We start from the raw sequence: 17,511 nt of genomic DNA, 5'->3' as shown, positions 1-17,511 counted from the left end.
CATATTTTTACTTTTATTATATAGATATAATACAGATTTACAGTACGTTTCCTGTTTAGAAAAAGAATCATGATCAGTATCGTGCAAGTTGAACCGGATCCTCTTTGGTGGGAAAGGCATGCAAAGGCTCGAGTTTCAAGATCAAAATCCCAAGAGCAAATATATCAATGGAACAATGCTAATAAATAATAATAATCCAAGAGAGCAAATCCTAGAATGAGGAAGCTTTGAAAAGTATGGACAACAGTTTACAACAGAGGATGATGTAAATATACAGACTGGCGGTAACCTTTGGACAGTTTGCTTTTAGAGATACCTCTAGGTCCAAGCATTTTCTTTTGGAGCAAGCATGGAGACGCTGGAACAGGAGTGGTTTCGCTCTCAAATCGTGCAATATAGCAACGTGAGAAGCATCTGAGCGAGTGGCATTTCAAGGTACCCAACTGCCGCAGCAATTGTTCTTTTCATGATTCTGTTTTAAATTAGAACAAGGCTTGGAAGAGTGGGGCTAGAAAGGGGGAAGCTAACCCAAAGTTTGGAGACATTTTCAAACAAGTTGCCATGTTAGTCTACCAAAGCATAACAAAAGAGGATGTACATATTGGATATCCCGCATCCAGTGTTTTGGATTTTGCATTTTTTTCATAGAATCACTGATTTTGAAGGTCATCCAGTCCAGCCCCCTGCCATACAGTTATTATTATTAGTATTTATATTATTTACAAAAATAATATTATAGTTCCTCTCCCATAAAGAGACTTACGTTGGATTTCCACCGCCATACAATCCAGTTTAATACAGTTCATATGAGTTCTGAAACTGGACTATATAGCATTGTAGATCCAGCCTCAAAGCATCAGAAATACATTATCAAAGAACTCCCGACAGATGGCCATTTGATTTTTGGAATGCTTGTACAGTATTTGCATATATGTACATCATGAGATATTTTGGATGTGGGACTCAAGTCTAAACATAAAAGTCACTTATGTTTCATAGCCTGAAGGTCTTCTTATACAATGTTTATAAAGAGTTTTGTGCATGAAGCCATGCTTGTGTGTATCGGAAAGCAGAGAGGTCACTGTCTCAGTCAATCAGACCAGGCATATTTTGGAATCCCGGGTAAAGGATGTCCATTCTGTTCAAAAGATTTAATGGTGTTTCAGGAGTGGTGAAATACTCTGTCCATTTGCAGTCTTTGGCATGCAGTATTCCCCCAACGTTGTCCTCTTCCAAAGACCTTCCTTGTCTCTTCTGCAGTGATTTCAAGTTTAGCAGGATTAGGGCAGCAGCCTGGCAAAAGAACTTCATAGGTACAGAAAGGACTAATGTCACGGGGTACGTCTCTACACTATCAAATTAACACGTTTTGAGTCTGTTTTGACTGCCTTTGGCTCAATGCTATGGAATCCTAGTTTGGTGAGACACCACAACTCTTCGGTAGAGAAGGCTAAAGACATTGTAAAAGTATTCCATAGCATTGAGCCATGGCAGTTTGAGTGGTGTCAAACTGCATTAAGTCTACAGTGTAGATGCACCCATGGAGGCACAAAAGCTTGCCTTATGCATGGATGTGAATTCTGAGCAATGAGAGGACTCTGGCCCCATTTACGCTGCCATATAACACCATTTGAGAATACAATGTAACTGCATTGAAGTGGATTATATACTGCCATGAAATGCAGATCAAAGCAGTTAACTGGCATTTCATGGCAGTATACAGATGCGGAGATCTGACTCAGGTGTAGCTTCAGTTTTGGTCTGGATCCCAGCTTCCTTCCTTGCGAGGTGAAGCCCGTCGCTGCTCATCGAAGTTAAACACTCTCCTCTTCTTTCGTGATGCTGTAATCCGTGAGGAAAGTAACGCTGATTTCAGAGCCGGTCACCGACATCGTCCTGGTCGGCGTGTAGTTCTGGGTGATGCTTGGGCGGCGTGTGGCGGGAGCCTTGCGCTTGCAGCACAGGACCTCCTTCTTGAAATGCTGGCGGAAGCCCTTGCTCAGCCAGTAGAGTGCAAAAGGGTTGACGCAGGAGTTGCTGAAGGCCAAGGCCCGGGAGAAGATGGTGGCCACGAGGTGGAAGGCGGAGGTGTCGATGGAAGCGTGGTATGTGAAGGAGCGGTACAGGTAGAGGATGTGGTTTGGGAGCCAGCAGAGAGCAAACAAGCCCACCAAGACCAGCACCGTTTTGGCGACCCTCTTGCGGGATTCGATCTGGAAAACACATCCATCATCATCAGTGACCATAACAAGAATGATCTACCCATATTTACTCAAATCTAATGCTCACCTTGTTGGACTAAATGATCTTGCCAAAATCAGGGTGTGCATTAGATTTGCATCATTCAGTGATCTTAGTGCTGAGCCAAAGTTGAAGGGGAAGCTGCTTCAGGAGCTCCTCTTTGAGGGACCCCATCTCTAATTTAATTGTAAAGATCAATGGATCCTGGGATTTGTTGTTTGGTGAGGTGCCAGCTCAAGGCCTTGTATAACTACAGACCCCATAACTCCATAACATTAAATTAAGGCAATTAAAGAACATTCATTTTACAGCGTAGATGCACCCAAGGTTTTCTTTTCTGTTGCTGGAAGCTTTGGTGTCCTAACACTGGTGTTTAAAAGAAGGGATTCTAAACAGGCAGCAACTATAATGAGACCCTTTTTTAGCCAGATTACAGAGTGCACTATTTGCAGCTGTTCATTACATTCAGCAGGAAATACTTTTTTAGTTTCAGGGTTTTGAAAATTGAGGTTTGCATTAGACTCGAGTCAATACGAGTAATTGCAAATAATCCCTGTGACTAATGGCCTCCCACAAGGATGGTAAAACATCAAAAAACATCCGGGCATCCCCTGGGCAACGTCCTTGCAGATGGCCAATTGTCTCACTCCAGAAGCAACTCTGGTTGCTCCTGTCACGAAAAAAAAGGTCTATAGGCTGCATCTACACTATAGAATTAATGCAGTTTAATGCCGCTTGAACTACCATTGCTCAATGCTATGGGATCCTGGAAGTTGTTGTTTGGCACTCTTGGGCAGAGAAGGTGCAAGACGTCTCTGATTCCAAAGCATTGAGCCATGGCAGTTAAAGTGGTGTTAAACTGCATTAATCCAACAGTGAAGATGGACCCTAAGACTGTGGGAGACCAGGGTTCAAATCTCTACTCAGCCATGGAAACTCACTAGGTACCCTGTTTCCCCTAAAATAAGACATCCCCAGAAAATAAGACCTAGTAGAGGTTTTGCTGAATATAAAGCCTCCCCCAAAAGTAAGACCTAGCAAAGTTTTTGTTTCGAAGCATGCCCACCAAACAAAATACCAGAGCATGCAGGATCGGTAAATGTACGTACCATAGAGTGTTGTACATGGAAATATTTGTAGTAACAAGAAATTCCTAATAGGATTCACAGTTTGTGATGACAACTACTGAACAGTATATAATAAATATTCATTTTTTGTTCAACAATAAATGTGAATTCTTCTTCATGGAAAAATAAGACATCCCCTGAAAATAAGACCTAGAGCATTTTTGGGAGCAAACATTAATATAAGACACTGTCTTATTTTCAGGGAAACATGGTAACCTTGGGCAAGTCATACACTCTCATCTTCAGAGGAAGCCAACGGCAAACCTAATCTGAACAAATCTTGCCAAGAAAATCCTATGATAGGTCCACCTTAGGTTGGGAGCAACTTGAAGGCAAACAACAACAACAACAAGGTCTATTCTACTTGGGACTAACATTTATACTTGGGTCTTAGTTGGTTTGCCTACAGCAGATTAGCCCGGTACCATCTTCAGAAAACATATGTTCTTCTCAAACCTTATCAGCAAAGAAACACAGCTGGGTGGAGTCTGCCTTTGCTAAGCTGGCGGTTCATTCATGCCACTAAGAAAAAAAAGGTCTTGCTTGATGCAGAAGAGAGGCAAAAACACTGTTTACCATTCAGAAGGCTGAGCAGAGATGTTACGCATTTTTTCTTGGACTATAACTTCCACAGTCCCCAGGTCAGCGTGACTATTGGACACTCAAATGCCTTCAAGGTTGGCTTCTCCATAATGCTGAGAATGGGTTATGGGTCAGGATATAGAGTTTGTCCCAATGGACATGGTTCCTGATTTATTTATTTATTAAATAATTTTTTATTAAGTTTTCTCGGGTATACCTGAATAAAATGTGAAAGTGGAGAAACTCGAGGATCGGCAGAGAGGAAGATTTTGCATTACAGTAGAGTCTCACTTATCCAACACTCGCTTCCAACGTTCTGGATTATCCAACACATTTTTGTAGTCAATGTTTTCAATACATTGTGATATTTTGGTGCTAAATTCGTAAATACAGTAATTACTACATAGCATTACTGCGTATTGAACTACGTTTTCTGTCAAATTTGTTGTATAATTTTGCAAGTTAGGCACCGGGACATCAGGTTATACAACAGATTTGGCAGAAAGGGTAGTTCAATACGCAGAGGTGCTGTGTAGTGATTGCTGTGTTTGCGAATTTGGCACCAAGGTATCGTGATGTGGTGGGGACATTGACTGCAAAAATGCGTTGGATCGTCCAGAGCATTGGATGGGCAAGTGTTGGATGGGTGAGACTCTACTGTATATATATAACATACAGCTTAATTTATAATAATATATAATAATATAATATATTGTATATACATATAATATTGATAATATTATAATGTATTATGATATAATGCTGATAATAAGACAAATTAATAACATTAATTATATACTATATATTAAATGTAATATTACTAATAATATTACAATGTAATGATATAGTACAATATAGTAATTTAATGCTAGTATTGTACTATGCCAATAATATAATGTATTGTTTGTGAATGTAATTTATAAGCCGCTCTGAGTCCCCTTTGGGGTGAGAAGGGCGGCATATAAATGTAGTAAATAAATAAATAATTAATAAATAAATAACAAGATGTTTTGGTACTTAATTTGTAAAATCATAATTTAATTTTATTTTAATAAGCTTTTCCTTAATCGCTTATCATATTTGCTTATCCAACGTTCTGCCGGCCCATTTATGTTGGATTAGTGAGACTCTACTGTATATCAATCCAATAATCTCTCTGGGATGATTGACATGGTCAGAAAAGAATTATGGTATAGAGCTTCTGGAAACCCAATAGTCTCTCCTGGATTCAACTACACTGTAGAATGAATGCAGTTTGACACCACTTGAACTGACATGGGTCAGTGCTATGGAATCGTGGATGTTATAGATAGCATAATACAAAGAAAAGAATGGATGAGTAAATAAATGGGGAATGAATCAAACCCACCTGCTTCCGAGCATGGCCTTGTTCTTCCGCCGGCATGTTGGACGTACTCTGGTACAACGTTCTGGCAATGAGGAAATAGTAAATGGATATGATGGCCAGCGGGACGATGTAGAATATCAGGAAGCAGACCAGGGAGTGGGCTTCTTGCAGGACCCTTTCGGAGACCGGGTAAGGGGCACAGGTCTCAAAGGAGCTGTTTTTCTCAGGAAGGTGGAACGCATACAGATCGGAGGACACAGCCTCTGGAACGGCCAGCAGCATGGAGATGACCCAGACACAAGTGGCCTTCAAGCAGGTCCTCAGGACGGCATCCGCCCTTTGAAGCTCCAACGGCTTGACAATTGCCTTGTACCTGAGGATCAGAAGTCATGGATTAGAGCAGGGGTCCTCAATAGTCCTCAGTTCAGACTATTAGAGGGCCCAACTAGAGTTTGTTGATCTTGTTGTGGGCCTTCAAGTCGTTTCAGACTCAGGGCGACCCAAAGGCAGCCCTCTCTCAAAGTTCTCAGGAATTATTCAAAGGGGCCGGGCTATGGCACAGGCTGTTGAGCAGCCTGCTGCAATAAATCACTCTGACCATTAGGTCATGAGTTCGAGGCCAGCCCGTCGCGGGGTGAGCACCCATCAATTAAAAATAAAAAATAGCCCCTGCTAGTTGCTGACCAGCAACCCGAAAGATAGTTGCATCTATCAAGTAGGAAATAAGGTACCACTTATAAAAGTGGGGAGGCAAGTTTAACTAATTTACGACTTGGAATGAGGAAGTGCCGTCAGAGTGGATGATGAAGCAGCTGCTCCCCCCTGTGGCCAGAATCGAACATCCCCTCAGGAGAAGGTTAAATTGCCTCTGCGTCTGTCAGTCTCTGTTTGATGTGTTTATGGGCATTGAATGTTTGCCCTATGTGTGTATAATGTGATCCGCCCTGAGTCCCCTTCAGGGTGAGAAGGGCGGAATATAAATACTGTAAATAAAATAAACAAATAAATAAAGGGGTTTGACTTTGTCTTCCTGTGAGGCCGAGAGAGTGCGACTTGGCTAAAGGCACCCAGCTGGGACAGAATACTCAAATTGGAATCTAAAATAATAAAGGTATTGTACCAACAGCTGTTAGTATGGGACACAGAGGAAGAACAGGTCAAGTAGGTGATGATAAAGTGAGCCAGGGACGTGGGCCACTCAATTAACCTGGCTGACTGGGAAAAGGTATGGAAGGAAGAGCTGAAATTTACACACGCGGTTGAACTAAAGGAGAACTGGTACAAGGGTTTTTTTTAGGTGGTATCTGACACCGGAAAGACTAGCAAAATTCAGTAAAGGGAAAGGAGACGGGAAAACCCTTACAAAACTTACAAAACTCCAAAATCAAAACAGTAGATGGGAACCAACACTCTGAGGGCTTGACTGAACAAAGGATGCCCCCAGGCAAGAGACAAAACATTTCCAATGCTAATTAGGGTGATTAACTGAAACATTAATGCTGGCTTCCCAGTGACAAAGGACTCTTGCCACACCTTGTACTCTACATAGATATATATTCTTTCCTTTCCTTACTTAGTTTATCCATACCTCACAACCTCTGAGGATGCCTGCCATAGATGTGGGCGAAACGTCAGGAGAGAATACTTCTGGAACATGGCCACACAGCCCGAAAGACATACAACAACCTTGAGACGGGAAATGTTGGAAATGCGGCAAACACAGGGGTGACTTCATACATATGTGGTGGAGATGCAATAAGATCAAAAAGTTCTGGCTGGAAATTCATAAAGAAATGGAGAAAATATTGCAGAAAAAAATTGACATAAAACCTATTTCCTATTAGGAATAATGGATTTCCATATGGATCTCAACTCGGAAAGACTTTTCATATATATATGAGTACGGCTGCCAGGATTTGCCTAGCCAAAATGTGGAATACGCAAGAGATTCCCACGGTGGAAAAATGGACGCTGAAACTCTTAGAAATCAGAAACATAGATTTATTAACTCAAATAGTCTCACAGGATTTTCCGCCACAGAAAAAAACAGATTGGAACATTTTAAGTATATACTTGGCCAAAGGAAAATCTCACTCTCCATAAGACAATTTTTCGAAACAACTTATGGCAAACAGAAAGATGGGCATTTACAGGTAACTAGCTGTGCCCGGCCACACGTTGCTGTGGCAAAGTGGTGGTGGTATTGGTTAAAAATTGTTGTGTAATTTTTATTTGACGTTATTTGTATTTTCTAATTAATTTTATTTTAAGTTATCTTTTTATTTATTATATTTTATTATTTTCTTGTATAATTTTTAGTTATTTTTCATTATTATGGTATTTTATTGTATTAATTTTTTAGTGTTTTAAATTATTTTTTAGTGTTTTTAATTATTTTTTAGTGTTTGTTATTATTTTTTATTGGGTTGCTAGGAGACCAAGTGGGCAGAGATTAGTCCTCTAACTGGCAGCAATTGGATAAAAACAATTATTCCTCTCCCTCTAATTAGGACTTTATTTTTCTTTTCTTTTTGTTGTATCAACCTAGAGTCATGAATGATGGGTTGTGTCATCAAATTTCGAGGTTGGGGGGCCTGTAGTTTTGTTGTTTTGTGGGTCGCCGTGATGCCATCACTCTTTTATATATATAGATATGCCCGAGGTGATGGTAATTGGTTTTGCAATGCAAAGGATCTGGAAGGACATGGGGTGGGAATTTACTCCCCCTCAACTTTTTTTTTTCTCTACCCTTCTTTGCACCTTCATTTATCTATTCTATTCTATCTTTCTATTCACTATAATTGTTCCTACACTTTTTGTGTATTCTGAAAACTATAAATAAAAATTTTAAAAAAGGCTCAGAGCCACAGTCTGAGATTCAAACAACTACGCTGCACTTTATGGATTCCTTCCTTCTCTTTTTCCTACCTACCATTCTTCTGCTGACTGGAGGGTTCTGGAAGTTGTAGTCCAAAGAAAGCAAATGCTCTGAAACCTGCTTTTACTTATGCATCACCAAACTCAAGGAATGTTGTTATCTGTCTAAACTTTGGATACTGGCTTTGTTGGTCTCGGTCTATTGAGCAGCAGATTGTTTAGTTAATGAGGCTAAAGCTTTTTTAGTTTGACTCCACGATCACCAAAGAATGAGCTGCAAATGTTTCCAGTCCTCCTTTCCACTATTCTGTTTTCAAGGTCCATTAATTGCTTTAAGGCACCACTAGGTAGCACTAAAATGCAATACAGATCCCTCCTTGCCTTTAGACTGCTTTTTAGAGAAAGATAAAGGTTTCATTCTAATAGCAAGCAGATTATTTTCATATACAAAGTTAAACTGAATTATTATGGATTTATGTCTTGCAGTTTGGGGACCAAAGGAGAATTTTATAAAAGGGATAATTTTAAATAAATCCCAATTTATACACACATGCATATACACATACAGTAGAGTCTCACTTATCCAGCACTTGCTTATCCAACGTTCTGGATTATCCAACTCATTTTTGTAGTCAATGTTTTCAATACATTGTGATATTTTGGTGCTAAATTCGTAAATACAGTAATTACTACATAGCATTACTGCGTATTAAACTACATTTTCTGTCAAATTTGTTGTATAACATGATGTTTTGGTGCTTAATTTGTAAAATCATAACCTAATTTGATGTTTAATAGGCTTTTCCTTAATCCCTCCTTATTATCCAACATATTTGCTTATCCAACATTCTGCCGCCCCGCTTATGGTGGATAAGTGAGACTCTACTGTATATACAATATAATTTACAATAATATATACAGTAGAGTCTCACTAATCCAACACTCGCTTATCCAACGTTCTGGATTATCCAACGCATTTTTGTAGTCAATGTTTTCAATACATTGTGATATTTTGGTGCTAAATTCGTAAATACAGTAATTACTACATAGCATTACTGCGTATTAAACTACATTTTCTGTCAAATTTGTTGTATAACATGATGTTTTGGTGCTTAATTTGTAAAATCATAACCTAATTTGATGTTTAATAGGCTTTTCCTTAATCCCTCCTTATTATCCGACATATTTGCTTATCCAACATTCTGCCGGCCCATTTATGTTGGATAAGTGAGACTCTACTGTATATACAATATAATTTACAATAATATATAATATTGTACTATATTGTATATGCATATAATATTAATAGTATTATTTTGTAGCACAATACAATACTAATAATACAATATAATAATGTTAATTATATATTACATGTAATATTACTAATAATATTACAATATATTGATATAGTACAATATAGTAATTTAATGCCAGTATTGTGCTATGTTAATAATATAATATTGTATGTAAATTTAATTTGTAAGCTGCTCTGAGTCCCCTTCGGGGTGAGAAGGGCAGGAAATAAATGTATTAATTAAATAAATAAATAAATAAATAATGCCCTCATTTTAACCTCCTCTTAGCTACATTTCTGACCACACTGACCTTCAGTTAGGTTGCTGAGAGTTTTCCGGGCTGTCTGGCCATGTTCCAGAAGCATTCTCTCCTGACATTTTGTCCACATCTATGGCAGGCATCCTCAGAGGTTGTGAGGTCTGTTGGAAACTAGGCAAGTGGGGTTTATAGATCTGTCACATGCCCAGGATATATAAACCCCACTTGCCTAGTTTCTAACAGACCGCACAACCTCTGAGGATACCTGCCATAGATGTGAGCAAAACGTTAGGAGAGAATGCTTCTGGAACATGGCCAGACAGCCTGGAAAACTCACAGCAACCTAGTGATTCCAGCAATGAAAACCTTCATCAACACATTTTAATTATTTGCAATCTTCAGAAATCCTCCCCAAAATGTCCATGTTCATATAAAGTGAGCTTTAATGTTTTGGCACCATGAATCCATATATACTCTGTTACTGTGTATTGAAGTGCTTTTTCTGACGATTTGTTGTAAAACGTTTTGGTGCTTAATTTGTAAAATCATAACATAATTTGATGTTTAATAGGCTTTTCCTTAGGAAGTGTGTTAAAGCGCTGAGATGCTGAACTTGCAGACCGAAAGGTCCCAGGTTCAAACCCCGGGAGCGGTGGGAGCGCCCACTGTTAGCTCCAGCTTCTGCCAACCTAGCAGTTTGAAAACATGCCAATGTGAGTAAATCAATAGTAAATCAATCTGGCGGGAAGGTAACAGTGCTCCATGCAGTCATGCCTATGGCCTCATGACCTTGGAGGTGTCTACGGACAATGCCGGCTCTTCGGCTTAGATATGGAGATGAGCACCAACCCCCAGAGTGTGAGTAGATCAATAGGTACCGCTCTGGCAGGAAGATAACGGCGCTCCATGCAGTCATGCCTATGGCCACATGACCTTGGAGGTGTCTACGGACAACGCCGGCTCTTCGGCTTAGAAATGGAGATGAGCACCAACCCGCAGAGTGTGGGTAGATCAATAGGTACCGCTCCGGCGGGAAGCTAACTGCGCTCCATGCAGTCATGCCTATGGCCACATGACCTTGGAGGTGTCTACGGACAACGCCGGCTCTTCGGCTTAGAAATGGAGATGAGCACCAACCCCCAGAGTGTGAGTAGATCAATAGGTACCGCTCCGGCAGGAAGGTAACGGCGCTCCATGCAGTCATGCCTATGGCCACATGACCTTGGAGGTGTCTACGGACAATGCCGGCTCTTCGGCTTAGAAATGGAGATGAGCACCAACCCTCAGAGTCAGACATGACTTTACTTAACGTCAGGGGAAACCTTTACCTTTACCTAGGCTGCAATATAGACTGAATGGAACTGCATTATATTGGTCTAGACTGAACCGAAGTGCATTATATGGGTCTAGACTGAACTGCATTATATGTGTCTAGACCGTATTATATGGGTTTAGACTGAATTGAAGCACATTATATAGGTCTAGACTGCTTTATATATAATGAAGTGCATTATATAGGTCTAGACTGAATGGACTTGATGTCAGGGGAAAACCTTTACCTTTACTTAGGCTTTTCCTTAATCCCTCCTTATTATCCAAGATGTTCGCATATCCAATGTTCTGCCGGCCCGTTTATGTTGGATAAGCGAGAATCTACTGTATTCTCCCCCTCGTTCGTTCCTTCCTGTTTGGTTTGGAATCTCACCTATGAAAGCCCATGTTTCAGAGCTCTGAATCCGAAGGCTCTCTGGCTCACCTGTCTGCGCTGAGCACGGTCAGAGTGAAGACGGAGACCCCGACGGAGGTGCGCTGGATGAAGGAGAGCATCTTGCAGCCGACCCTCCCGAAGAGCCAGGTCTCCACCATGTAGCAGGCCGCATCCACCGGGACGCAGGTCAGGAGGAGGATCACGTCCCCGAAGGCCAGGCTGGTGATGAAGATGTTGGGCACCGTCTGCATGGATTTGATCTTGAAGAAGACCTTGATGAGGATCAGGTTGCCCAGGAGACCCACCGAGATGATGGCGGCGTACGTCACGTAAATGACACAGAGGATCCCCAAACCGAGGGGGACCTCTTCAAACCACGTTTCCTCCACCGAGTGGTTGCTCTCTCCGTGGGGCAAGAGTTCTGTGGCATTTGTAAAGTCATACAAAATGGCATTGGTTGCCACCAATGAAGCCCTAGACATCTTGTCATGGGAGGTCAGCATTAGGTTGCTCCAAAATCTCAAAGCCTCATCTGGCCGCTTTCCATCCAAGTGAGTTAGAAAGAGAGACAAGACACTGAGCTCCTTTCTTCTCGCCGTAGAGCCTCAAAGCAGAAGAAGGAGGGATGCGCAGAGATTCACTACTGAACTGAGTGGGAGGTGGGAACTTTTCTTTTTAAAAAGGATTTAAATATGCTGTACAGCTACTTGTGGGGGAAAGAGGAGGAGGAGGGAGGAAAGATGCGTTGCTTTTCCCCTCCCCAGCTGTTACCCTGTCAACCATGCTTTGGTTTTTTGCCTTTGATGGTTCTCTGCATGTTTTTCAGAGTGAGTTAGAATCGGCACCTCGTATAAAAAGTAGGAAGCGTCTCTGTTGAATATTTGGAGGGAGGGAACATTTTGATCCCAAAGACACGGCAGCAAGCATCTTCAAGGGAAAGGAGCCATTGTGTTTCATTGCTCTATGATGTGCAGAGTTTGGAAACACGTCACCTATATGCTTCTATGATTCCTCTGTTCTATTTGGGCATCTTTACAAGGCTGTAAGGTGTCAGTCAGTCCAGCTTCTGAGGAAGGCAAAGCAACACTCCTGTGCAGAAATTGTGCCAAGAAAACCCTATGATGTGTTTGCCTTAGGGTCATCATAGGTTGCAAATTACAGTAGAGTCTCACTTATCCAACATAAATGGGCCAGCAGAATGTTGGATAAGCGAATATGTTGGATAATAAGGAGGCATTAAGGAAAAGCCTATTAAACATCAAATTAGGTTATGATTTTACAAATGAAGCACCAAAACATCATGTTAGACAACAAATTTGGCAGAAAAAGTAGTTCAATACACAGTAATGCTAGGTAGTAATTACTGTATTTATGAATTTAGCACCAAAATATCACGATATATTGAAAACATTGACTACAAAAATGCATTGGATAATCCAGAACGTTGGATAAGTGAGACTCTACTGTACTAGAAAGTCCATCAAAGCAACAAGCTCCCAATTCATATCACAATAAGGCCATTCAATCTAGCCTTTATTGGCATTGGAGCTGTCCAAGTGCTTAATCCTTTTCAGGATTAGTACCCTGTTTCCCCTAAAATAAGACATCCCCAGAAAATAAGACCTAGTAGAGGTTTTCCTGAATTGCTAAATATAAGGCCTCCCCGAAAGTAAGACCTAGCAAAGTTTTTGTTTGGAAGCATGCCTGCCAAACAGAACACCAGAGCATGCAGGATCGGTAAATGTACATACCATAAAGTGTTGTACATGGAAATATTGGTAGTAACAAGAAATTCTTGATAGGATTCACAGTTTGTCTGGTTATGCTGGTTTATGATGACAACTACTTTACATTATATAATAAATGTTCATTTTTTCCCAACAATTAATGTGAATTCTTCTTCATGGAAAAATAAGGCATCCCCTGAAAATAAGACCTAGAGCATCTTTAGGAGCAAAAATTAATATAAGACACTGTCTTATTTTCGGGGAAACACGGTATTCAGAAGCTGGAAAGTTCCTGGACAAAACAAAAGAATGGTTGCAAAAAGAAGAATGAATTGCTTCCCTCATATAACAAGCAAGAAGCGTGTCTATTGAATACCACCCCATGCAAAGGGTTTACACCTGTATTATGCCTTATTGTACAGTTTGGCTTCTCACATTCCTTATGTCGCACCTCAGGTTAGCTTCACCTTGCTGTATACACCAAACTGCACACAAGTTGAAGTCTTTTTAGTTTATTAGAAAATAGAAGATAAAAAGTTCTGTAAAAGCAAAACTAAAGTTACAAAATAAAGCCTTGGAGAATAATTCAAGTAATCACAAAGAATAAACAAAGACCCATTATAGCATGACAAAGTCCCAAGAACATGAACACAAAGGCTGCAAGGTAATCCAGGAAAATGAGAGCTTGCTTCTTGGTTGAACTAATGTTGCTTTGACAAAGGTTTGTCTCCAAACACATACCCTTTGCAAAGCATGAAAGCATTTCTCTGGCCTCTAACCTCCCTCTTGTTAGTGATTCTCACACTCCTCCGAACCCTGAATTCCAAACGGTCAGCTCGATCTAAAGATTCCATTTCATCAAGGTCAGCCTGCCAGTTAGTTTGCTGAGCCTCACTGTCAGACTGAGAACTGTCCTCCTTTTCCAAGTCAATTTGCACCTGGCTATTTTCAGTATCATAAGGAGCCCCTAATGGCACAATGTATTAAAGACCAAAAGGTCCCAGGTTCAAATCCTGGGAGCGGAGTGAGCGCCCGCTGTTAGCTCCAGCTTCTGCCAACCTTGTCGTCGTCGTCTCACTCGTTCAGTCGTTTTCTGCCAACCTAGCAGTTCGAAAACATGCCAATGTGAGTAGATCAATAGGTACCGCTCCGGCGGGAAGGTAACAGCGCTCCATGCAGTCATGCCAATGACCACATGACCTTGGAGGTGTCTACGGACAACGCCAGCTCTTTGGCTTAGAAATGGAGATGAGCACCAACCTCCAAAGTCAGACATGACTGGACTTAACGTCAGGGGAAACCTTTACCTTTACCTTTTAGTTTCAGTATCATCAACATCATTCCTTACTGTGGGAAAATCTACAACAATTCTGAACTTGATTTTGAACCTGAATCCCATCATCGTCATCAGAGTCAATCTGAGGTTCCAGCTGAGTCACAACACCTTACACAGTGATGTAGCAGCGCCAAAAATCATAGCCATTTTGAGTCTCTTTAAAAAGAGGAAAGTAGGGTAATAATAATAATAATAATAATAATAATAATAATAATAATAATAATAATAATAATAGACTGTTTTATTCACAGGGATGATGGGATCATTTGCAATTCACCCTCCATGCCTTTCCTGTTCCTACTGAGCTTAGTTGCAATCTTCAAAATAGCTGACTGGGCTGGAAGGCAGTCTCTAAGAAACAATATTTTGTTGTAAGCCATCTGTTTTCGTAATACAAAATGTATTGGGGGCTCAATTGTTGAAAGAGCTGACAACACCCACTAGCTTTGCAAAAGGCATGCTCCTTCAAAGCTACTTTCCAGATGCTAAAAATTGGCAGAAATCAGTTTGGATCTGTTTCCATTCAGTTAATAAGTATTCAGGGTCCAGCATAAATTCTGCCGCCCCCAATGAAATGTTCCTTCAATCCCCAAATTTCAAGTATGGTAGTAATCAAAGAGTAATCAAATCTGAAGAGGGGCAGGCAACGTTTGCAAGGGAAGGTGAATACAATTTAGGAGTTCTAGATATGAATGTTTCATTTTCTGCAATGATAAAAATTTGGGGACAGAAGGAAAAATGTCATTTGCATGGGCAGAATTCCTACCCTAAGGTTTGGAGAAAAACTCTTCAGAGCTCAAGATCAAGGATCAGTGAATTATTCTTGTTTTCCTCCACTGGAAGATCGATCCTGGAAGAAATAACACCTTCCCACTCATACGTTCAGCATCACTGCCAGTTGAAAGGTTTTATGTGAATCGCTGTTGGGAGGATTCATGCTCAACTACTCATCCCAAGCTGAATGGCAGCCAAAAGATGGTGCATAGAGGCATCTTGTTTTCAGAAAGAATCACGATAGAAAATGTATTCTATGCACATTGTTTTCAGACAGAATTTCAATAGAAAGCATACTTTATGCTTCTTATCTTAAGAAAGAATCATAATAGAAACCAGTATGTTCTGTGCACCTTGTTTTCAGAAAGAATTCCAATAGCGTGTATTCTGTGTACCTTCTTTTCAGAGAGAATTGCAACAGAAAATGTTATTCTGTGCATCTTGTTTCAGAAGGAATTTTAACAGAACGACTATTCTGTGAACCTCGTTAAAACAAAGAGAATCACAACAAAAATGTATTTTATGCAACGTGTTTTCAAGTGTATGCTATGCCGCTTGTTGTCAGAAGGAATATCAATAGAAAGTGTATTTTGTGCAACTTGTTTTAAGAAAGAATCTCAATAGAGAGTGCATTCTGTGCACCTTGTTTTTAAGTGTATTCTATGCAGTTTGTTTTAAGAAGGAATTGAACTCAGTTAGCATTGACATGGATTGGATTAAGGCTCTTGCACAAGGTCTGATGGATGACTGGCATATATATTCGGCGTTGCACTGTGTTAAATCTTTTATATATTGTATTTTCCAATGTTATTTAACTATTTTAATTGTTGTATTATTTTATTGTATTGTGATATACTGGTAGTGATCCTGCCAGTTGTGTAAGCCGCCCTGAGTCCCCTCGAGGAGAAGGGCGGGTTAGAAATATCAGAAATAAATAAACAAGGAATTGTAATAGACAGTGTATTTTGTGCATCTTATTTTAAGAAAAAAATCACAATAGAAAATGTATTCTGTGCACCTTGTTTTTAGAAGGAATATCAATATTAGAAAGTGTATTTTGTGCATCTTATTTTAAAAGAAAATCACAACAGAGAGCGTATTCTTTGCATCTTGTTTTCAGAAGGGATTTCGACAGAAAGTGTATTTGGTGCACCATGTTTCTAAAAAGAATCTCAATAGAAAATGTATTCTGTGCACCTTGTTTTCAAGTGTATGCTATGCCACTAGTTTTCAGAAGGAATATCAATAGAAAGTATATTTTGTGCATCTTATTTAAAAAAAAATTCACAACAGAAAGTGTACTCTGCACATTTTGTTTTTAAGTCTATTCCATGCAGCTTGTTTCGAAAGGAATTTCAGTAGAATGTGTGTTCTGTGCACCTTGCTTTAAGAAAGAAGCACAACAGAAAATGTATTGCGTGCACCTTGTTTTCAGAACAAATTTCAATAGAAAGTGTATTCTGTGCACCTTGTTTTCAGAGGGATTTTCCCTCTGTCTATATCTTTCTCTTTGGTAGTGATGCCATAGTATGTCAGGGTATTGTGTATTGTGAAATGTTAAAATCAATCTGGGTTATTAGAAATGCCTTATGTGTTAGTTTTTCCGGCAAGGCATTTCAGCAGTTATGGAGTTAATGAGAGTCTGCTATGATTGACGTATCACAGGACCAATGGGGTCAAGTTTGTTTTGGCCGGGACTTTCTGCTTGTTCCTGTGGAATGCAGAGGAGTTTCCTGAGTAGAGCGGAGAAGAGCTGAGTTGAGCAGTGTGTGTGCATGCATGGTTCGCTTCGGCAAGCACTCATGGAGAGAAGGACTGATTTGCTCTGTTTGTATATAGAAATGTAAATAAAAGTTCATTGCCGTTGGATTTCCAACCAAACCCTCATCTGCTGGAGTGTGTTTGTCCAGTGCTGTTTTTCCACACTGGGAGACAGTCTGGAGAGAAGGAGGTCAAGACCGAGATGGTGAATTTTGGATTTCACTCTGCTACCCATCATCCCTGCTGACATAGTATATCTGGCAGCAGCTGTGAAGACTACAGAGAAGGATTGCATGAAATCCATGTGCTGTATATACTGCTTTCTTTTGCTGGAGGATAATCCACTGGATCTCCTGAGAACATTGGTTGTAGTTCCTGGCTGTAGCTATGGAAAGCTCTGAGAATTTGTGTCTCTTAAGCTCACCTACTCACAGAATACTCCCCAGGAGAATAAGCCAGCACATCTCCATTTGGGC

The 17,511-nt window shown here is 40.3% G+C and overlaps 1 protein-coding gene across 1 annotated transcript; it reads right to left on the bottom strand.

Annotated features, from left to right (window-relative positions):
- On the bottom strand, positions 1-12,208 carry brs3 (bombesin receptor subtype 3). Its single transcript, XM_003230412.3, has 3 exons — positions 11,486-12,208; positions 5,320-5,671; positions 1-2,213 (listed from the first exon to the last, which is right to left on the bottom strand). The coding sequence occupies exons 1-3, from the start codon at positions 11,938-11,940 to the stop codon at positions 1,815-1,817; spliced, it is 1,206 nt and encodes a 401-aa protein (XP_003230460.2). The 5' UTR covers positions 11,941-12,208; the 3' UTR covers positions 1-1,814.
- Positions 12,209-17,511: the final 5,303 nt, after the last annotated feature.

Source organism: Anolis carolinensis, unplaced genomic scaffold (assembly GCF_035594765.1).
Source record: "Anolis carolinensis isolate JA03-04 unplaced genomic scaffold, rAnoCar3.1.pri scaffold_12, whole genome shotgun sequence".
NCBI classification, from domain to species: domain Eukaryota; kingdom Metazoa; phylum Chordata; class Lepidosauria; order Squamata; family Dactyloidae; genus Anolis; species Anolis carolinensis.
This window is presented reverse-complemented; position numbering and strand designations above follow the sequence as displayed.

Excerpts from the sequence above, each read along its gene's own strand:
- brs3 (XM_003230412.3), bottom strand. The coding sequence starts at position 11,940 with ATGCTGACCTCCCATGACAAGATGTCTAGGGCTTCATTGGTGGCAACC. Across the intron at positions 5,672-11,485 it reads ACCGTGCTCAGCGCAGACAG|GTACAAGGCAATTGTCAAGC; the intron begins GTGAGCCAGAGA and ends TCTGATCCTCAG. Across the intron at positions 2,214-5,319 it reads AAGGCCATGCTCGGAAGCAG|ATCGAATCCCGCAAGAGGGT; the intron begins GTGGGTTTGATT and ends TGTGTTTTCCAG.